General features: G+C 34.1%; 1 protein-coding gene across 2 annotated transcripts in view; it reads left to right on the top strand.

Annotated features, from left to right (window-relative positions):
• The window catches only part of CSMD3 (CUB and Sushi multiple domains 3), a 1,097,972-nt gene that overhangs the window by 440,172 nt on the left and 633,102 nt on the right, over positions 1–24,698 (top strand). For both annotated transcript variants that reach the window (XM_007468748.1, XM_007468747.1), the window contains 2 exons: positions 2,866–2,953; positions 22,557–22,681. In XM_007468748.1, the coding sequence (XP_007468810.1) occupies positions 2,866–2,953; positions 22,557–22,681 (213 nt within the window). The remainder of the gene's footprint in view (positions 1–2,865; positions 2,954–22,556; positions 22,682–24,698) is intronic.

Below are 24,698 nucleotides of genomic sequence, written 5' to 3'. Positions count from 1 at the left end.
TACCCTTCAGATTTGTGTGAAGAGTAAATGAGCTGATACATGTAAAGGGTGTAGATTAGTTCCTGACACATAGTACTGTGTGTTAGCTATTGTTAAAATTTATATTAACCTAGGCAATAATGATGAAATGGAAAAAATGAATTTTTTTATTATTTTTATTTTCTAATGTATTCACAGACACATCTATTTTTACCTATAATCTGTGTTATAAATTTAGTATAATAGTGTAGAAAGCCTAAGTCATGCCACTTCTTTTTCTTATCTCTATTGTATGTTAAAAAAGTTACATTTTAATAGCATACACTATAATATTTTCAAAAGTCAGTTAAAGATAGGATAGTTCTTCCCATTTAATACTCTACTCATTGAAAACAGTGTACAACACATTGTTTTTAATCAACCTACTAGGAAGTATTTACTGAGAAGTCATTAACCCCCATCTAGGCACTGTGGGAATATTAAAATAATTATAAGTTTTTCCTTATCTTTATCAAATGTATAATATATTTGTATATATGACTAAGGAATATGAAACTATTAACAGTATGACAAAATAATTTAAAAATTAAATATAAAATTGTTCATGTCATGTAAAAAGAGGGGTTAGAAAATCTGGAAAAAAATGAGAGACTGTATTTTGCAAAAAGTGGGACTTGGGGCTTCCCTGGTGGCGCAGTGGTTGAGTCTGCCTGCCGATACAGGGGACATGGGTTCGTGCCCGGGTCTGGGAGGATCCCACATGCCACGGAGCGGCTGGGTCCGTGAGCCATGGCCGCTGAGCCTGCGCGTCCGGAGCTTGTGCTCCGCAATGGGAGACGCCACAACAGTGAGAGGCCCACGTACCGCAAAAAAAAAAAAAAAAGTGGGACTTGAGCTGAGACTTGAAATCATTATATAGAATTTTGATAGCTAAAGAGGAAGAAATGGAAAACATGGAGACCTGGAGAAAACACCATGGAATAAGCATGGCTAACCAGTAAAATTGCAGAAGAATGAAGAATCTGTTGGACTTGAGTTATGGATGTATATTGGTGGCTAGTGGGTAGTAGCGTTGATATACTTAGAAATCAGAATCATAGGCTATTTGGAAAGTAATGAAAACTGTGTTTGAGAAAGTTTAGTTCTAGTACTCAAGATGAACTGGAAGAGAATGATAATAGAGAAACAAAAGCATCAGTGATTAAGCTGGATTTGAGCATGCACATGAAATGACTATGAGAATTTTGGTGGGTTGGCCTAGTAGGTCATTGAAGGAGCAGGATGGAGCTTGGGGGAAAAAATGACAAAACCATATATTTGAAATTCTTAGCAAAGAGGAAATTTTTCAAGCCACGAGGAAAGTATAAAATATGGAGAATTATGGTTCATTGTCTTTGAATTTGCTCTCTGTGTGTGATATCAGCTAAAGTAAGAGAGTGGCCAAAACAAACAAAAGAAGAAACAAAAGCCAGAAAGATAAAAAGAAATTAATTAGCAGGTCAGCAGACCAAGAAAAGCAAAAATATCACGTGCTTTGTGTGGATTGGTGAACTTGTAATTTGGCAGCAATAAGGATACTGTTGAGGATATTTAGGAAAGTGATTTTTATAGAATGAAGGGTGCAAACACAAAATTTCATATCTAATTGAAAATATGACAACTTTACCAGAGCTATGACTGTTGGGCCATCATCTGATAGTTATCTTGCTATGTAATAAATCAATATGAACAAGTTGACAATCTGAACTAAATGATGCAGGGATCCAGTGGTTCTCAATATTGACTCTACATTAGAATCACCTGGAGGATTATTTTAAAAAATCAAACAAAAACAACAACAACAACAACAAAAAATAGATCCACAGGGTCCTACCCAAAGTAATTGCGTTAGAATATCTAGACATAAAAGTTAAGCATCCTTATTCTTTTAAAAAAGCTGTAGAGGTGATTCCAACCCACATTGTAGGACAAGAACCATTGCAAAGTTTACATTTTTCCCTCTCTAGAGTCTCTACTCAGGTCCCATTCTTTTCTTTAAAATGCAGATAAGTTGATAAAGAGGAAAATAGAACTTACTCTCCAATTCACTATTAGATTGAATTCATGAAACAATATCACTCAGATATTTCAGACCTTATCTGGTTTAATGATCTTCCTATTTGAAAAAAAACGCTATCTTGGGGAATTATTTATTTACTGTGATCTGAAAATATTAATAAATCCTTTAATAATTGGGTGTTCTGAAGAAACTGCTGAAAGTGTACAATGGCTAAGTAAAACACAGTCGTGGAACTTGTTAAAGGGTAAAACCCTTATTTTGATTTTCATCATTATATCATAATTCAATGACATGCTTGATAATTTGTGCCACAGTTTTACTTTCACATTGGCAGACTAGATTCTTTGTTATATACCAAATAAAAAGTGGTAATAAACTTTTTTCCACAGGGTCTTATTTTTCTATTGTAACTTTAAAAATAATAAATACCCAAATGACACCACCCTAACTGGTGGTGACTTCTCTACTGCCAATAATTAATGGAAACTCTGGCACTGATACCCTGGGAGTACATTACAAGAGATTTCACTATTTGATAGTAATTAAAAATAAAATGTTAATTGTTAATGTGTTAATATTCAGATTAGTAAGTCATTGAATAGGAACATGAAACTTACTTTCTTATATGTCCACAAACAGAAAAAATGTTTTCGTCCTCATTATTGGTTTATCAAACTATATTTAACTTTCTATATATAATCTATAGTGATTATAATAACAAAATACAAGAATATATTTTATGTACAATTTTAAATGAATATCATCCTTGTTTTCCTAATCATATATGTTTTGATTACTCTTTTCTTTTCTTTTTTCTGTTGTTTCAGTAAATGAGGGAGGTATTAAAACAGCTTCCAATTTATGCCCAGATCCAGGAGAACCAGAAAATGGGAAGAGAGTTGGATCAGATTTTAGGTAAGATTTTAAATTGTTTATTTTATTATTTATTTTGTTAAGGTTTATTTTAATTTTAACTTCAAATATAACTAATAATATGGAGGTGAAGACCTTGTGACTTAAAAGTGTGGCAGCTAGATTTCATTGATGTGTTACCATTAATAATATTTCATTATTTTAAAGTGACTACTCAAATTTATTAGGATACTTTTTGGAGTTTAAATGATTAATCTATTGTCATGTAGTAAGTGAAAAATCATGGGATTTGATTTGAAAGACATGAGTTTGAATTCAACTTCTATTGCTTATTAATTGTCTGATCTTTGGTAAGTTATTCAATCCTGTCTGCCTGAGTTTCCTCTTCTGTAACATGTATATCAAATTTACCACATAGAATGGTGAGTTTCAAATGAGGTACTGCCTGTGAAACCTTCCTGCAAATGTTCTCTAAACATTTTATATGTAATTTTTAGAAGTAAATGTAACTTGAATAAGTTTTATCTCTATCTTAAAATTAGTATTTATTTTAAAATTTGAAATTAGTTTACTTACAACATAGAAAATGTATGTAGTAGACTATGGTAGCCATTAACTTACACTATCAAACAATATTTTTAAAAAATCTTGAATTTTCAGTAGTCCTCTGTAACATTTTACAAATGAAAGATACAAAAAAATCCTATAAAATAGTAAGTGATAATTTAGTTAACATTCACAAATACTTATTTTCACAAAATATTTATGATATATTAAATTTAAAAAATGATAATGGCTATAGTTATACATACCACACATTTACAATCTTTTCTTCTTTATATTGTTTGTATAAAGGGCAAATGCTGTGCTAAAAAATATCCCTATGAATAAAAAGATAGTTCTTATAATAATTACCTGTGAAAATTTTGTCCCCATGGATCATTCAAGTTGACTTAAAGTTATATTCTGATATACTTGCAGTGGAAAACAGTATTAGTTCAATATGAATAAAATTGTAATTTTCTAAAAATTTTACAAAACTTTCTTTAACTAGTCTGATAATTAATATGGATAATAATGTTAGAAAAAATCACACTAGAAAGAAATTCAAAAGACCTGGGAAACTAGTCAGTCTGATCTTAATAAACTAAATGACTATATTAAAAATCAACTAAATCTCTCAACCTCAATAATTAAAAGTGATATTTCATAGACTGCAGAGTGGTAAACAATTTACCTAGTATTTTTACATGTATTCTTTATTTACTATAAAATGCTATAAGGTGTTTATTATTTTATTCCTACTTTACAAATAAGAAAACTGAAACTGTTTATCCAGCTAATAATTTGATGGAATTGAAATTTGAACTCGTTACTTCCTGATTCTAAATCCTGACCCTTTAATCACTATAATACATTATGCTTTGAAACCAACTTCATTTACATCCCATCCTTGCAGTAAACTGTCTTGTCTTCTCCAAGAGTTGGTTTCGTCAGATCTAAAAACGAGGATAATAATACTTGTTTCATGGATTGAGGGAAAGATTACATGAGATAACGTATGCATGGTAGTAATCATAAAGCTTAAGACAAATAAGTATTCAGTTAATTCTAGCTTCTATTATAGTATGATAAGATAAATGAAATAGTTATTAATATTTATTTGGTCTCACGTTTTGCAAAAATATGAGGTTTATTAGAAATAGACTTAATAGGAATATAGTGAGTTAAATTACATTTTAGTGGATTTCAAAACATAAGATTATCCTACAGTCATGTTTCAAGACCCTGATAGATGTTAGTCATCAAGAAGCTCACAGTCAGGCTAAGATATAATAGAGTCATTATAATTTAAGAACATGCGAAATGTCATGGAGACAGGAGAGGTATGGTATTTTGGACAGCTAGGAGATGAGGGTCACAGAGGCAAATGTTGAGGTGGAAATATGAAGTATGATTGGAATCTGGTATAGAGAGAAAGAGAAATCTAGAGACCATTTATATGTTTATACATTCATTGTCTACATATATTGTTTGCCTATTATGTACCTGGCTTTGTACCAGGAACAAATTAAACACTTAACAGCAGACATAGTACATGCCCCCCATAGTTCTTCAAATTTAATGGCAAAAAAGACAATAAACAATTAAATGAATCTCAAATTTTAAAAAGTACTGTGAAGTCAAAAAATAAAATAAAAAATTAAGCTTCTGTGAGAGAGGATAAAGATGTCAGAGTGGGAATCCACCCAGTGTAAGAAGGTCCCACTTTCATTGATACCAGAAGAATTTTATGCCTTTAGACTACAGGAAAGGAAGAGCCTCACACTGAGGAAGAGCTTGATGAACGATTCCAGGAAAATAAAGATTAGGGAGTCTAAATTATAGAATGTAAATTGAAGAAAAGCACAGAATTCAATAGAAAAGTGGTAGAATGAAGTTGAGGAGATGTGGGGAAACCAGAGCTCTTATTCAGAAGAAGCAAATTGGCAGCCATTCTGCTTAATCTGCACTGAAGATATGTTTTGTTTTAAACACACAGTGTTTTTAAAATATGTAAGTCAACATTTAAAAATCAGGAGATTTCACACACACATACACACACACGTGTGCATGCACACACGTTTTTGTATTCCCTTTTTAGATTTGGCAGCTAAAACCAATGTACCTTCATTGCAACATCTACTGGAACCAATTAACAGATGTTCCCTTTAGGCTAAGCAAACTCTCTGGTTCACAGTGTTCACTCCTAGGCTTCTTCACTCATGTAGGTCACCTACCTATTATGGGAAGCTGTAAAGAGTTTTGAGAGAGAGAGCTGATTCAATTTATATTTTCAGTACATCATGCTTTATACTTTAGATAGGTGGATTGAAAAAAACAAGTTTTAGTTAGAAGGCCAGTGAAGTAGTCTGGTTTTAAGGTGGTAGAGACTTAGACTATGGTGATAGCAGTGAACTAGACAGACTCAAGATATCTTTTGGGTCTTGGACACTCAAAATTCTCAGTGTCCAATGATATTTTATGTGGAAAGTAAGAAAACAAAAAAGGATGATCCCTAATTTTCTCAGCTTGAACATCATGAAATTGGGGTAAATAATTATATTTAATTAAGTGTGGAAGTCCAGAGGTTTTGAGGGAAAAAAGTAAGAGTTCAGTTTAGAGATTGTAAACTTCAAATGACTTAGTGATTTACAAGTGGGTATGTTAAGTTCATAGGTGAACATAATTAAAGTTCAGAGATAGCAAGGAAATATCAGTATGTAGATGTTATTAAGAATCCTAAAGCAGCATGAATAGATGACATCAGTTAGACAGTGTAGAATGACGAGAGAATCTATGACATAGTCCAGAGTTCTATGCTATTTCATAATATGATTGATTTTAAGAAGCTTTCAGGGGCTTCCCTGGTGGCGCAGTGGTTGAGAGTCCGCTTGCCGATGCAGGGGACACGGGTTCGTGCCCCGGTCCGGGAAGATCCCACATGCCACGGAGTGGCTGGGCCCGTGAGCCATGGCCGCTGTACCCCAAAAAAAAAAAAAAAAAAAAAAAGCTATCAAATCATTCTCACGAGTAGCAAGAGGAGAAATAGGCATGCATGAAGCAAAGGAAGGAAGTCCTTTAAAAGGGGTCAGGAATTTTGAATACAATTGAAAATGATGAGGACAGAAGACTGTCCCTTAAATTTGACAACATGAAGGTTGTTGGCAAGAGTGATTTCATTGGAGTGACAAAGGTTGAAACAAATTGAAATAAGCTGAAGAGTGAATAGACAGTTCAGATAGGTAATAGCTTTGGAACATCAAATTGCATAAAGCAGAATAATGGAGCAGTTCTGTAGTCATTAGGAAGTCAAAAGAGATTTTCTTTTTAGAGATACAAGAAACCAGAGCATGTTTATTGGATGATACAAATAATCCTGTAGAGAGGAAAATACTGATGATAGGAAAGATTCCTAGTGGGTATAAGTAAAGGAACATAACTTTTTTGGAGAAAATAAACATGATCCCAAGGACAGGAAGAGTGCTCTAGAGCCTGTGAGCCACAACTATTGAGCCCACGTGCCACAACTACTGAAGCCCGCGTTTCCTAGAGCCCATACTCCGCAACAAGAGAAGCCACAACAATGAGAAGCCCACGCACCGCAAAGAAGCCCCTGCTTGCTGCAACTAGAGAAAGCCCATGCGCAGCAACGAAGACCCAATGAAGCCAAAAAAAAAAACAAAAAACAAAAAAAAAACAACCAGATTTTGTGAAGGGAAAATGAGAGAGCTTATTTTTAATACTTTTACTCTGTGAAGACTGCATCAAGCAAGACCATCAAAGTTATATATATATATACATGTAAATGAGAGAGAGAGAGATGGGAATGGATGGGAGAGGAACTTTGAGAGAAAAACTGGAAATAGTCATTACCCAACAGTGGGAGAGCAAGTTTGATATAGAAATATTAACTTGCTAAGTAATTTTGAGTGTCCTTTGAGATTGATGATAATGAATCTGCCTAGTTATATGATTTATATCTAGAATTACTAAGCTTCCCAGGTACAAGCATTAAAAGGATTGTGCAAAGGCGTGATAAAATTCAGTGCATTCAGGAAATTTCTAGTGATTCTTCTAGGCATAACAAATAGAAACATGGATGTGGAGCAAAGAAAATTTCAAGCAGAGTTATAGGTTGGGGGTCCTTTACAAGATAAGTGGATTAGATCATCTTTCATGTTCAGTTTCAGCTATAAACAAGACCAATTCAGAAATAACAGGTAAAATATTTTTAAACTGTTTCAGAAGGGAAAGAAATAATTTTTTTGTGTTTAAAAAAGTATAAAACGGTAATCATTCTTATATAAAAGGCTATGGGAATCACCCCAAAGAATAAGAAAAGGGAAAGCAGGTAAAGGAATAAAAATCACTGACGAAAGATATACTGTGTCAGCTTATTTTGAAGTAATATACATTTAGTTATTAGGGCTTGAATTAACTCTCTGTTACTAGACCCCTATCATTTCAAAGGAAAATTAGCCTCTGTTAGGCAGGTACACGATGAATCACTGCTTCATATGGAAGCAAGCTTGGTTGTTGGATCGAAGCACCAGTCCCTGCCCCATAAATATTAAAACAAACAAACAAACAACAAAGAAGCAAAAAACACAAAAATAACTCATGGCAATCTCTTCTGGTGCCCTTTACCCATTTATCTATGTAATACTCCAGTTCTTTGAGGTACCAGGGCTCACACATTTCTGTAATTTAGCAAGCATCCAGGTAAGAGTAAGAAGTCAGTCTCCCCCACTATTTAGTGCCTCTTTACTCACTGAATTGTCTTCTTGAAGCCTCCCTCCTAACTGGGTTGAGGTAGGAGTGGGGACCACCCACTCAAATGCTCCAATTCCCTCCAAATAAATTATACTTGCAAATTTTTCATTAATTGGTATCCTCAAATCTTCTGATACATCCTTCCTGGAGCTAAGCTATGTGTTATTCTAATGATCTTGAATGAATTTTTTTTAATACATCCTTAACAAATTCTACACAAATGTTCTGAAACCCCTCTTTTAGAATGTGTGAGCACATATCCTCATTAATCAGCCTTGGGGCTTCAGCTAAAACTGAAACAACCAGAAATGTCTCATTTGTTAACATACCTTTCCATAAATGATCATTTCTGAAGAAGGAAAAAATTGTGAAACGAGTCCTATTCCATCTGTAAGTATGAAAATTTGATGAGGACCTAACCATAGACGATTTTTAAAACGAATGAATGGAAGTTCTAATAACAGAACATTAAACTGTTTATAAGCTGCATTTATTAAGATTTCATTTATAAATGTTTGTGTTTCCTAAATCTTAAAATTATATGGCTTCTAAGGTAAGCACACAAATATACCTAAAGATAAATATAAAACAACTTTTGTTTATTGGCTTCTTAGCTGTTAAGAACATGTTTTTCTGTTACTCATATCTTAAAAAACTCTATCAAGACAATTTCTCAAGATTTGCCAGTTACCATTGTTAATCTTATAACAGCCCCTGAATGTATTGGCATAGGATCTAGGGAGAGCAATTCTTACGCACTGGACTAGAATTCAGGTCTTACTTTCAAGTGCAATATTATGTTCTTATAACACACAAAAATTATTCAGGTAGTAGGGTGGCTTTCGATTTTTTAAATTGGAAACACCATTTCCTAGCAAACCAAACTTAAAACTTGGTAGTAATTACAAGCAGCCAGGGGCAGGGTGGGGGTGAGGGGCAGACAGGAAAGTAGGAACAGTTGTTTATAGCACCAAACACCACTGATTATTTTTTGGGGGGGTGTGTGTTTTTTTTATTGTTTTAATTTTTATTGAAGTATAGTTGATTTACAATGTTGTATTAGTTTCAGGTGTACAGCAAAGTGAATCAGTTTCATATACATATATCCACTCTTTTTTAGATTATTTTCCCATACAGGCTATTATAGTGTATTGAGTAGAGTTCCCTGTGCTCTACAGTAGGTCCTTATTAGTTCTCTATTTTATATATAGTAGTGAGTATATGTCAATCCCAATCTTCCAATTTATCCCTCTCCACCCCATTATCCCCTGGTAACCATAAGCTTGTTTTCTACGTCTGTGACTCTATTTCTGTTTTGTAAATAAGTTCATTTGTACCCTTTTTTTTTAGATTCCACATATAAGTGATATCATATGATATTTGTCTTTCTCTGTCTGACTTACTTCACTCAGTATGACAATCTCTAAGTCCATCCCTGTTGCTGCAAATGGCATTATTTTGTGCTTTTTTATGCCTGAGTAATAGTCCATTGTATCTATGTACCACATCTTCTTTATCCATTCCTCTGTTGACATTTAGGTTGCTACCATGTCCTGGCTATTGTAAATAGTGCCGCATTGAACATTGGGATGCATACATCTTTTCAAATTATGGTTTTAGAGGGAACCTACCTCAACACAATAAAAGCCATGAACAACAAATCCAGTGAACATCATTCTCAGAGGTGAAAAACCACTGATTTTTCTTTTGAAGTATCTCTAGAGTCTGAGCCCTCATCCATTGCCACTTCTATTCTTTTAGCTCAGATTTGATTAAATCCCTAACAATTCCTGCAGGCTTCAAGGTTTCAGTGTAATGTCACTCAATGCAATCAATAAACCACCAAAACCATAAATAAAAATATATAACTTGATTGATTAGAATCAAAATGTCAGTGTCCTTTGGTCTGTAAATTTGGAGGCTAAGAGAGAAGGGATTAATTAAAGTACTTTTAAAAGTTTTTGCTTATGGTTTGTTTTTGTTTGTTTGTTTTGTTTTGTTTTACTTAAACATTGCAAAACCTAGTTAGAACTGCTTTGAAATTTGAAGCAGGTAACTTCTCATATGTTACCTGCCATCCTATAATAAAATAGCATTGCCTTTTCTATTCATTTATCTTACACTATTTTATAGTACTCATCACCACTGAAGTAATGTATATGTATTTTATTTTTATGTTTTCTGTCAAACCCCACTAGAATATTGGCTGTAACAGTCCATGGGCTTTGTTTGGTATAGTATAAACTTCACTGAAAATAAGTTTTAGCCACTCAATAAATACTTGTTTTTTAAACAAATGGGATCTTAAGAAATTTATGAAATCATGAATCTTTCAAGATTTAGAATATATAAAGCACTTTCAAGACAGAACACTAGGTAGGCATACACACAGTTTCACTTCATAATGTATATAAATATTATTGTCATAATATTTTAAAAATAACACAGCAAAAATATTACCTTTAAAAAGGCATACAAAAACTTGAAAGATCAAATTAAATACAAAGATGAAGAATAGTAAAAAGTAGAGTAGATTTAAATGAAAGTGAACAAGAAATTAATAGAGAAAAATCCATAACACCAAAAGGTAGTTTTATTGAAAAGATCAATAAAATTAATAATCTCTAGAGAAAGACTAATCAAAGAGAGAGGGAGAGAGAGAGAGAGAGGGAGAGAGAGAAAAGAGAGTAAGAGAAGAGATACAATCCACGAATATTAAAGGATAATAAAGAAATATGAGCAACTCTGTGCCTACAAATTTGATAATTTAGGTTATATTGATGGATTTCTTGAAAAACACAATCTATAAAATTCTCACAAAAAGAAATAAATCATCTGAAATGACCTAAAACTATTAAAGAAATTAAATCAATAATTAAAACCTTCCATTGGTGGGAATGTAAATTGGTACAGCCACTATGGAGAACAGTAAAAACTAAAAATACAAGTACCATATGACCCAGCTACCTCACTCCTAGGCATATACCCAGAGAAAACCATAATTCGAAAAGATACATGCCTCCCAATGTTCATTGCAGCACTATTTGCAATAGCCAGGACATGGTAGCAACCTAAATGTCCGTCAACAGAGGAATGGATAAAGATGATGTGGTACATATATATACAATGGACTATTACTCAGTCATGAAAGAGAACGAAATAATGCCATTTGCAGCAACAAGGATGGACCTAGAGATTGTCATACTGAGTAAAGTAAGACAGAGAAAGACAAATACCATTTGATATCACTTATATGTGGAATCTAATAAAAAGGTACAAATTAACTTACAAAACAGAAGATATAGTCACAAATGTAGAAAACAACCTTATGGTTACCAGAGGATGGATGGGATAAATTGGGAGATTGGGATTGACATATACACAATACTATACATAAAATAGATAACTAATAAGAACCTACTGTATAGCACAGAGAACACTACTCAATACTCTGTAATGGCCTATATGGGGAAAGAATCTAAAAAAACGATTGTATATATGTATATGAAACTGATTCACTTCCCTGTACACATGAAAATAACACAATATTGTAAATCAAATATACTCCAATAATTTTTTTAATAAAATAAATTTTAAAATAAACTTTCCAAAATAGCAAGCATCAGACCCAGATTGATTCACTGTTGAATTTTAACAAACATTTAAAGAATAAATGATACCAATTCTCTACAATCTCTTCCAGAAAAATAGAGGGAGTACTTTCAAACTCATTTTACGAGTGCTCACTACCCTAATACAAAAATCAAAGACATTGCTGCAAAGGAAAATTTCAAACCAATATGTCCAATGAACATAGATGCAAAATTTTTCAACAAAGTGTTAGCAGATTAAGTTTGACAGTGTATTAAAAGAAGTATACAGCATGACTAAATGGGTTTTATTCCAGGTATAGAGGACTGGCTTGACATTCAGAACTCAAGTCATCTCATAAGTGGGCTAAAAAAGAACATATCACCATTGCAATAGAATGAAGGAAAAAAAACAAACAAACAAACAAAAAACATTTGACAAAATCCAACCCTCTCAGAAAATTACAAAGAAAAGAGAGCTTTATCAATTTGTTAAAGAACATCTGCTACTACAAATATGCAGCTAACATGATAATACTTAGTGGTGAGAACTTTTTCTCAAGATCAGAAACAAAACAAGAATTTCCCCTCTCACCACTCTTTTTCAACATCATACTGAAAGTCTTAGCTAATACACTAAGACATGAAAAGGAAATAAAAGGTTTATAAATTTGGAAGGAAGAAATGAAACAAACTTTTTTTCTTGCAGACTGTATGATTGTCTATGTAAAAAGTTCCAAAGAATCAACAAAGAAACTTGTGGAACTAGTGAGTGATAATAGCAAGGTTTTACGATACATATACAAAAGTTAATTGTTTTTTTGTATACCAGCAATGAACAAGTGGAATTTGAAATTAAAAGCACAGTATCCTTTACATTAGCACCAAAAAATAAAAAAGAAAGACAGACTTAGGTTTAAATATAACAAAATATTTATAAGATCTATATGAGGAAAATGACAAAATTCTGATTAAAAAAATCAAAGATCTAAATCAATGGAGAAATATTCCAGGTTCATGGATGGGAAGAATTAATATTAGTAAGATGTGAAATCTTTCCAACTTGAGCTATAACTTCAGTGTTATCTCAGTGAAAATACAAGAAAGTTACTTTGTGTCCATCAACAAAATAATTCTAATATTTATATGGAAAGGCAAAGACCCAGAATAGCCTACATGATATTGAAGAACAAACAGGGGGCTAACTCTTCCTTGGGAAGAGGATGAGGGATGAGTAGGTAAACTCATTTGGGGCAGTGAAACTATTCTGTATGATACTGTACAGGTGAATACATGACATTATGCATTTGTCAAAACCCATAGAATACAAAGAGTGTACCCTAGGATAAATGTGGACTTAATTAAGTGTATCAATATTGATTTGGTTCATCAACTGTAACAAATGTACCCCACTAATGCAAGATGGTACTAATAGAAGAAACTGTGTTTGTGTGTGCATGTGTGTGTTGGGGGGGAAGAAGGGTGCATATAGGAACCTTCTGTACTTTCTGTGCATTTTGTCTATAAATGTGAAATTGCTCTGAATATAAAGTCTATTAAAAATGAAACAAAAACATACAAGCAATTTTATATTTTGAACTGAGTGATATATATATCTGTATGCATGCACACATGCATGTGTATGTTATTTTTGACTATAATATCATATTAAAATACTTCTCTAGAGTATTGGTATAATAAACTCAAACGTTTCATTCTCCTGGCATGGCAGTAATTTCTGAGAAGGAGAACTTTAGAGAGAAGGAAAAGAGATATTTCAATTGAGACGTGTTTTTTGACAGATAAGAACAGCTCCCCCATCTAAGTTTCCATGGCCACAATTGTAGCTAACCCTTTTTAAACATTTTTAGGTAATTGCAATGTCAGCTTTACTAGCTGCAGATTCTTCCTCTTTTCATCCATGTACAAGTTATTATCATATTAGTCTTCCAAATATATCTGCCACAATGTGTTTTGTCAACTCAAACACCAGCAGAGCTTTCCTATGGACTACTTATTCACAAACTACTCAATTTTGGCATTTAAAACATCTCAAAATATATCCAATGTTGCCACATTTGTTTGACAACCATATTTTTATGGTGACAAATTACCCTCACATAGTTTGCCTCAAATATGTCTGATTTTCCCTGACTTCTCCGCTCGGTTTTGTTGTTTCTTCCTCCTGGAATATTCTATCCCAGCATTTTTGCCTGTGTCATCTTACGCATTCTTCAAGGACTCACTTAAAATCCTCCTTCCTAAAGCTTTACTTATTTCCACAGTCTTACAATCTGGTTAACTCCTCCAGCATTGTGTGTATCTTCATTACAGTACTTAAAATCTTTTTTTTCCTTGTCTTGTAGAAACTTTTCTAAGTGTAAAATCCTTGGAATCAGAAATAAAATTATTCATATATCTGTATGCCTGATGAAGAGAGTTCAATAACTGTAGTGAATTGAATGGCTTAAAACAGCAGCTTAGAATTTTTCCATTAATTTCTCTGATCATATGACCTTAAAGCAGGACTTCAAACTCATCATAAAACTAAATGATTTATAGGCAGCAGTTGCTAAAACAGACACATTCTTGTATGCACAAAATAAATATGTTTTAATCACTGAGGAAATATATAAGAAAATCCTTGGGAAAGTATGGCATCTTATAGACTTGTATTTTACTTACCATTTTATGCTTTAATCTCCAAGATGAGAGTCCCAGAATCTGTGTTTTGAAATTTTAAAAGCTTTCTTTCTAATTTGAAATTCCTATGGAGCATAACAGACTTTTAAAGGGAGAAATGCTGCCAAAGAGATATTGAAGCTGCCAGCAGTTTCTATGCTGAAAAATAAATTAAAAATTTAAATGTCTTTTAAAATTATAACTAAATGTCTGGGAAAGCTCAGCCTCTGAGATTCTTAAGTTTCACAGACTTTACTTATTCAGGAAAGGCCTTGTCTGATACTTTTCCTTTCAAGAGATGTCACCCATTAGGGACATGAATTTGTCTTCTTGAGAGCAAAGAATAATGTTGGATCCAAAATTTGGGTTTTCATTTGGATTATTAAAACACTGGTATATCTTGGGATTGAAACAGCAGGGAATATGCTTCTCATCTGGTAATATTAAAACATGACTATAATGAGGAAAGGCTGACTATCATGATGTAAATCTATCATACTTTTAAATGTGGACCCATCTTCACCCGTTCTCCTAGCATAAGATTTGTAAATATGGTAGTATGCTCATTTATATATCTAACTTGGATAATTGCAAAGACATCATTAATAGAAACTTCAAAGGTATTCTATCTCTTCCCATAAAATATCTTCTGAAGAATAGCCTACACATGTGGCACTTCCTTCCTCATCACACAGCTATTTCCTAATATTTTGTAATCTGACTTTTTGCATCATCTCTTAAATTACTGATGACTTTTTTCCCTCACTGCTCATTTCCCTTGACCCTTCTATCACCATTGTAATCTCTTTTTGGGGTCTTTAAATGACCAAAAAATATCTTGGTTTCCGTGAGTTTACTCTCTGACCACCCATTTTTCACTCTTTTCTTGAGGAATTCACTTTCTCCTCCCATTCCCTAAAAAATAAACATTCTTCAGTGTTCCATCTTCAGAACTCCCCTTTTCTACTATATATTCAGCTTTAAGAATAGCATTACTTCTGAAGGATTCAGTAATCATGACTTTCCATGTTTCTCTCAGGTCTTTATTATTTTCATTCTTCTGAGATATAGATATTTATTATTTTAACTTAAAACAATTGAACTGGTCTTTTCTCCACAACACATATACATCATTACGAGTGAGAGAGCATGGAATTTGGAATTAGTTGGACTTAATTTTAGATGCCGCCACTCTTTTATTAGACTTAGAGAAGCTCTTTATTCTCCCCAAAGTTCTGTTTCTTTTTCAATAAAAATGGAAAGAGTAACACCAAATTGTACTGTTTTAGTGAAGGACTAGATTATCTAACAGTCATAAAATTGCATAGTGAAGTACCCAGGATAAAGTAGAGCTTTTTCTTTCTCTTTTTTATTTTCTTACGATTTTCCCAGTGAATTCAGGTTTTAAAATCTTCACTCTTTCTCCAAATCCTGCAACCTGTTGATTCTTCTTCTTCAATCTTGTTAATTATTTTCAATTCATATTGCCTCCATCCTACTTTATACACTTAAAACTTCTCACTATTGTAATTGCAATGGTCTCTTATTCTATTGCAAGATGTGTTACACTTGGCTTTCAGATAAAGATTCTTATTATATAGCTACTGATAATTTACCCCTGGATCATAAACTTGTATCTCCCATGGCTCATTGAATTAAGAAATTATATCAGTTATCACACACCTACATATAACATACATTAACTTAAAAGAACTTTCATGTCATTATTTTGTTACTAATTAAAACATTGTATGTGTCAATATTGCTATTTTGCTAATAAGTAAACCTGTATGTCAGAATTTTGCACACTTAGCAGTAATAAAAACATGCCTTGAACATAGAGCTTATGGCTTGCAATTTGGTGCTCTTCCCCCCTCACTTATACATTTGTATTCTAGCATTTAAATTTCTCCTTAATACAGGCCAAACCTAACTTTCTGACATTATATTTCTATTTCTACCATATTGTGTTACTGCTAAATGTGCCTCTTCAGAAAATAAATCATTTTAGTTGTGTGATGCATATTTTTAGAAAGAAACATTAAAAAAAACACAAACTACTATTTCCTGAAACTAACCATTTGCATAAGGCAAACTGTTCTTCCAAATGCCTCTACACTTTATCAGCTCAGTAATTTAGCACATGCTTTTCTCTCTTCCTAGAATATGTTTGACTATAAGAATCCTATCCATTCTTCAAATGGACTTTCTTCTTCCTTGGTTTCCCATAACTTGTATCCATGCTTTCTTGGCTCATATGGCTTGAATGGTATTCACTGTGTGCTTCTCTTACCACAATACTGGAACTAATTCTGTTTTTTGAAGGCAGCTATTGTCTTATTACATTTTTCATCACCAAGTCAAAAACAGTTTAGATGCTTAAGAAAACCTTGCTTATTTGAATTCGAGCATAAGAAAAGCTTGCTGATTTGAATTCGAGTAAACTTGCACTGCAGCCTTCCTCTGGTGTTATGTTTCAAGACCAGTACAATTAAGACTTATCATTACTATCATTGTCTCTGTGGAAAGTTGTTTCTGGCCTCTTTGATAGAGTTCCATAAAAGACATATTACCTATGTCTGAAAACAAAGAGCAGTGAAAGCATAAATACTCCATTGTTGTGTGGGGTCCAGATTGCACAGGACAATATCATCATATTAAAACTAGCTCTAATTTTAAAGAGTCTATTTTAAGTTGGATAAATATATAGAAGAAATAGTAAGCCTAGATTTTTGAAAGTTATTCCAAGTATGTTTATCTAAGCTGATAGGACATTTAGGAAATATGAGTTGTGAAAATGGTTGACATGGGTAGGCAATCTTAAAAGAAAACACAAATAACAAACCTTAGTCCTTACACTGTACATACTTACTGAGGAGCTTAGCACTTTATCTATACTTTGTCTGCTTTATCCTCATTGTTTCCTCATTACTGGAGGGGAAAAACAAGCTGTTATTCCAACATTACAGTAAAAATATTAAAAAGAAAAAGTGATACAAGAAATAGTTTGAGGCTACAAATCATTTAAATCATCATAATATTTCATTGAAATAAAGTTTAAAATATACATATTTAGAAATGTATTAAAGTATTCCATTTAGGACATAATTTTTGATGAATAAAATATGGATGAAGAAAGTATTTCTGCTTGTGTAATGTGGGAATACTTTGTGTATACTAATAGTAATTTCAAATCTATAAAAAATGAGATTGTTTCATGTATTTTACTCTATACATTATTAAATGACAATATTTTGAAAAAAGTTATAATAAAAATATATATTTAAGAATCTCTCCTAATTTGCCAGCAATATGGTAGAGTGAAGGATGTGAGATCACCTCTTCTTACAAAAACAAAATCACAAATAACTGCTGAACAACCATAGACAAAAACAAAAACAAACAAAAAACAATGCTGGAACCTACCAAAAAAGTTACCCTACATCTAGAGAAAAAGGAGAAGCCAAAATGAGACAGTAGGAAGGGCACAATTATAATAAAATAAAATCCCATACCCACTGGGTGGGAGACCCACAAACTGGAAAATAATTATACCACAGAAGTTCTCCCACAGGAGTGAAAGTCCTGAGCCCCACGTCAGGCTTCCCAGCCTGGGGGTTTGGTAATGGGAGGAGGAGCCCCCAGAGAATTTCTCTTCAAAGGCCAGAAGGGTTTCATTGCAGGAATTTCACAGGATTGGGGGAAATAGAAACTCCACTTTTGGAAGGTGCGCACAAGGTCCCATGTACACCAGGACCCAGAGAAATAAACAGTGACCTCCTAAGAGACTGGGCCAGACCTACCTGCTAGTATTGGAGGGTCCCCTGTGGAGTCAGGGGGCAGCTGTGGCTCACTGTGGGGACAAAGACACAGGCAGCGGCAGTTCTGTTAAATACTCATTGGTGTGAGCCCTCCTGGAGGCCACCATTTCCTTCCCAAGACCTAGCCCCACCCAATAGCCTGTAGGCTCCAGTGCTAGGACATCTCAGGCCAAACAACCAGCAGGGTGGGAACACAGCACCACCCATCAGCAGACAGGCTGCTTAAAGTCTTCCTGAACAAGGCCCTGCCCACCAGAAGGACAAGACCTAGCCCCACCCACCAGTGGGCAGGAAGCAGACCCTCCCACCGGAAAGCCAATGCAAGTCTCTTAGACAGGCTTATTCACCAGAGGGCAGACAGCAGAAACAAGAAGAATTACAATCCTGCAGCCTGTGAAATGGAAACTGCAATCACAGAAAGTTAGAAAAAATGAGGTGGCAGAGGAATATGTCCCAGATGAAGGAACAAGTTAAAACCCCAGAAGAACAGCTTAGTGAAGTGGAAATAGGTAATCTACTGGAAAAAGAATTTAGAGTAATGATAGTGAAGATCATCCAAGATCTCAGAAAAGAATGGAGGCACAGATTGAGAAGATGCAAGAAATGTTTAATAAAGACCTAGAAGAACTAAAGAACAAACACACAGAGATAAACAATACAATAACTGAATTGAAAGATACACTAGAAGGAATCAATAGCAGAGTAACTGAGGCAGAAGAAAGGATAAGTGAGCTGGGAGACAGAATGGTGGAAATCAATGCCACAGAAAAGAATAAAGAAAAAATAATCAAAAGAAATGAAGACAGTCTAAGAGACCTCTGGGACAACATTAAATGAACAACATTTGCATTATAGGGGTCCCAGAAGGAGAAGAGAGAAAGGACCTGAGAAAATATTTGAAGAAATAATAGCTGAAAACTTCCTTAACGTGGGAAAGGAAGCAGCTAACCAAGTTCAGGAAGCCCAGAGAATCCCAGGCAGGATAAACCCAAGGAGGAACACACCGAAAAACAGTCATCGAACTGACAAAAGTTAAAGAAAAAATATTAATAAGCAACAAGGGAAAAGCAACAAATGACATACAAGGGAACTCTCATAATGTTGTCAGCTGATTTCTCAGCAGAAACTCTGTAGGCCAAAAGGGAGTGACACAATATATTTAAAGTTATGAAAGGGAAGAACCTACAACCAAGAATACTCTACCCAGCAAGGCTGTAATTCACAGTCAACGGAGAAATCAAAAGCTTTACATATAAGCAAAAACTAAAAGAATTCAGCATGACCAGACCAGCTTTGCAACAAATGCTAAAGGAACTTCTCTAAGTGCAAAAGAAAAGGCCACTACTAGAAACAAGAAAATTACAAATGGAATAGCTCACTGGTAAAGACAAACGTAAATTAAAGGTAGGAAATCATCTGCACACAAAATATCAAAACCAGCAATTGGGAGAAGAGAGGAGCACAAATTCAGGATATTGGAAATGCATTTGAAGTTAAAAGACCAGCATCTTAAAGCACTATTATTTATATACAGACTGCTATATCAAAACCTCAGGGTAACTGCAAACCAAAAATCTACAATAGATACACATACAAGAAAGAAAAGAAAATCCAAACACATCACTAAAGTTAGTCATAAAATCACAAGAGAAGAGAACAAAAGAGGAAGGGAAGAAAAAAGACCTACAAAAACAAATCCAAAACAGTTAAGAAAATGGCAATAGGAATATACATATTGATAATTACTTTAAATGTAAATGAATTAAATGCTCCAACCAAAAGACATAGACTGGCTGAATGGATACAAAATCAAGACCTGTATATATGCTTTCTACAAGAGACCCACTTCAGATCTAAGGACACATACAGACTGAACATGAGGGGATGGATAAAGGTATTTCATGCAATGGAAAGAAAGCTGGAGTAGCAATTCTCATATCAGACAAAATAGACTTTAAAATAAAGACTGTTACGAGACAAAGAAGGACACTACATAATGATCAAGGTATCAATCCAAGAAGAAGATATAACAATTGTAAATATATATGCACCCAACATAGGAGCAACCCAACATATAAGGCAAATACTAACAGCCATAAAAGGAGAAATTGACAGTAACACAATAATAGTGGGGGACTTTAACAACCGACTTTCATCAATGGACAGGTCATTCAGACAGAAGATCAATAAGGAAACACAGGTCTTAAATGGCACGTTAGACTAGATGGACTTAATTGATATTTATAGAGCATTCCATCCAAAAGAAGAATACACATTCTTCTCAAGTGCACATGGAACATTCTCCAGGATTGATCACATGCTGGACCATAAAGTGAGCCTTGGTAAATTTAAGAAAACTGAAATCATATCAAACATCTTTTCCGACCACAATGTTACGAAATTAGAAAGCAACTACAGAAAAAAAAAAAGAACAACTGTAAAACATCACAAGCACATGGATGCTAAATGATATGCTACTGAACAACCAATAGAACACTGAAGAAATGAAGAGGAAAGCAAAAAATACCTAAAGACAAATGAAAATGAAAGCACAATGATCCAAAACCTATGGAGTTCTAAGAGGGAAGTTTATAGCAATACAGTCTTACCTCAGGAAACAACAAAAACAAATAAACAACCTAACCTCACACTTAAAGCAACTAGAGAAAGAAGAAAAACAAAACCCAAAGTTAGTAGAAGGAAAGAAATCTTAAAGATCAAAGCAGAAATAAATGAAATAGGAAGAAAACAATAGAAAGATTAATGAAACTAAAGGCTGGTTCTTTGAGAATATAAACAAAATTGATAAAGAGCCAGCCTCATCAAGAAAAAAGGGAGGGGGCTCAAATCAATAAGATTAGAAATGAAAAGGAAAAGTTAAAATGATACCACAGAAATACAAAGGATCATAAGAGACTACTACAAGCAACTATATGCCAATAAAATTGACAACCTGGAAGAAATGGACAAATTCTTGAAGAGGTACAATTCCCCAAGACTGAACAAGGAAGAAATGGAAAATATGAACAGACTAATCACAAGTACTGAAATTGAAACTGTGATTTAAAAACTCTCAACAAACATAAGCCCAGAACCAGACGGCTTCACAGGCCAATTCTATCAAACATTTAGAAAAGAGTTAACACTTACCCTTCTGAAACTCTTCCAAAAATTTGCAGAAGGAATGCTCCCAAATTGATTCTGAGACCATCATCACCCTGATACCAAAACCAGGCAAAGATACCACAAAAAAGAAAATTATAAGTCAGTATCACTGATGAACATATACACAAAAAGTAATCAACAAAATATTGGGTTGGCCAAAAAGTTCGTTCATGTTTTTCCATAAGGGTTACAGAAAAACCTGAACGAACTTTTTGGCCAACCCAATGCTAACAGTCTGAATCCAACCATACGTTAAAAGGATCACATTCCACAAATAAGTGGGATTTATCCCAGGGATGCAAGGAATTTTCAGTATCTGCAAATCAGTGTGATACATCACATCAACAAATTGAAGAATAAAAACCATATGATCATCTCAATAGGTGCAGAAAAAGCTTTTGACAAAATTCAGCACCCATTTATGTTAAAAACTCTTCAGAAAGTGGGCATAGAGGGAATATACCTCAACATAATAAAGGCTATATATGACAAACCCACAGCCAACATGGTCTCAATGGTGAAAAACTGAAAGCATTTCCTCTAAGATCAGGAATAAGAAATGGTGGGTGAATTTTATCTAAAAAACGATCAGCACAGTTTTGCAGCCCTAACTGTATATGTGTGTCTGTGAATGGACATATACGTGTCCAAGTAAATACACATATAAATACCTGCTAGAGAAGTTCTATAATGTGGTATGAACCAAAACACTGGGATTCAAGTCAGAAAGTCCACTTTTTGCTTCACATTTACCACCTACTTAAGATGGGAAATTTAGTCAATTATTTAACCTTGGCTTCTACAACTAATAACAAGATAATTAAACTTGATGAGAGCTTTTTGAAATTCCTACGAATACCTGCATGTTATTGATTTATAGTAGATTCTTGTTTGTGATTTTTATTATATATTTGTACAAGTCATATTTTCATATTTTGGTTTTTAAAAAGAACAATCATTTATGTCACTTTGGAACATTTTTGAACTATTGGATATTGCCAGTAGAACCGGAGCCTAACCATTATGTTATATTCTTCTAATACTGTTTTTTAATCCTTTGCTCAATTTTAGCCTTGGATCAACTGTGCAGTTCTCTTGTGATGAAGATTATGTCCTACAGGGTGCTAAGAGCATCACCTGTCAACGGATAGCTGAAGTCTTTGCTGCTTGGAGTGATCACAGGCCTGTATGCAAAGGTAAAGAAAAGTCTTTAAAATAAAAATGCTCTCTTAACACATTTTAATAGTTTGAACTTCATTCCACTGAGTATAAATTTCAGTTGAATCTTTGACCTGTAATTCAGGAAACATTTAGCTCATGTATTTAAGAATATTTATTGAAAATCTGTAATATGCAAACCACTGTGTCAGACTCTCAAGGAATTCCCAATCTAATAATCATATAGCAACAAATTGGAATTTTAAAATATGTAATACAAGGCAGTGGTAATTTTGTTGGCCTTTTTTTTAAATCATGAATTACCATGTATAGTCATTGATGTGGATATAAATTTTTTAAACCATAATTGCACCTCCACTTGTATGATTTGCCATTTGAATTGCTTATGTGTCCAATAGTAGTGATGTTGGTGGCAGTGGAGGTAGAGCACTTGTTCTATAATTAGTTAATTTAAACTAAGACAAATCAATGAGTGCTCTGGCTTTTCATATTACCAGTAATTGCAGATAAGATTTACTTCCACCACCTACCTACAAATTAAATATTTTCATATAAATTAAATGAGGCCTCTTTATTCTAAACTTTATTTAGCTATATTTGAAAATGAACACCTCATTCTGGCTTACTGGCTCTCTTGTTGCTTGTTTGTTGCTGTTGTGGTTGTTATTTTTAATAATGACATCTCTGCATATTTCAGTGTCTTAGTACTCAAAATTCCATTAACTCTTCATCTCCCTCAGGGAACATTTTCACTGAGTTGCCACACTCTGTATAGTCCTCTCAGGCAGATTCTGGTGAATAGAGAAGAGATAGATTTGAGAGCTGTCATAAAGGGAAAAAGACAAAGTATTTGACAACTAGTTGGATATGGAAGGAGAAAGTGACAAGAAGGAGTCAAAGTTGATATTCAACTCTATATGAGACTAGAAAAACGTTACCCTGTTAATAAGTATAAAAAAACTGAAAATGGAATTGTATAGGAGAGTTCATCATAGGCTTAATTTTTTAGGCACTGTGCTAACCACTACATACACTTTGACTCATTTAAATCCTCAAAATAAACCAATGGAGGCATTATTATCTCCATTTTAGAAATGAGTATTGTAAGGCACAGAGAGATCCAGTCACTCACCCAAGTTCAAATGTCTGTAAAATGACAAAGCCCTTAAGAAAGACTATTCATAGTTTGGGGAGAGAAGCAAGATTTCAGAGCATTAAAGAAGGAATAGAAAATAATAAAATGGAAGCAAATAGGTATATTCCACTCACTTGACAATGGCAACCCAGAGTAAGAAGAACAGAGAGCCTAGATTTTTCTCTCAGGTTCAAGTAAAGCTTTCATGTCACAGGTAGATGTTTATTCATTACCTTTCTCATTATCAAGGGCTTACAAAAAATGGTACTGATGAACCTAAGTGGCAGGGCAGGAATAAAGGTGAAGATGTAGAGAATGGACTTGAGGACACAGTGGGGGAAGGGGAAGCTGGGATGAAGTGAGAGAGTAGCATTGACATATATACACTACCAAATGTAAAATGGATGGCTAGTGGGAAGCTGCTGCATTGAACAGGGAGATCACCTCGATGCTTTGTGATGACCCTAGAAGGTGGGAGAGAGGCTCAAGAAGGAGGGCATATGGGGATATATGTATACATATAGCTGATTCACTTTGTTGTACAGCAGAAACTAACACAAAATTGTAAAGTAGTTATACTCCAATAAAGATGTTAAAAATATAAAATAAAATTCATAGTCACAATTGAAGAAAAAAAGGTTTACAAAATGCCATATAGTGCAATAGCATTAAAAAAAAAAACAAAAAAAAAAACAGGGCTTCCCTGGTGGCGCAGTGGTTGAGAGTCTGCCTGCCGATGCAGGGGACGCGGGTTCGTGCCCGGGTCCGGGAGGATCCCACGCGCCACAGACCGGCTGGGCCTGTGAGCCGTGGCAGCTGAGCCTGTGCGTCCGGAGCCTGTGCTCCGCAACGAGAAAGGCCACAACAGTGAGAGGCCCGCGTATCGCAAAAAAAAAAAA

This window comes from Lipotes vexillifer, unplaced genomic scaffold, assembly GCF_000442215.2.
Source record: "Lipotes vexillifer unplaced genomic scaffold, Lipotes_vexillifer_v1.1 scaffold1679, whole genome shotgun sequence".
NCBI classification, from domain to species: domain Eukaryota; kingdom Metazoa; phylum Chordata; class Mammalia; order Artiodactyla; family Lipotidae; genus Lipotes; species Lipotes vexillifer.
Note: the sequence above shows the minus strand (reverse complement) of the source record. Positions and strands in the feature narration are given on the sequence as shown.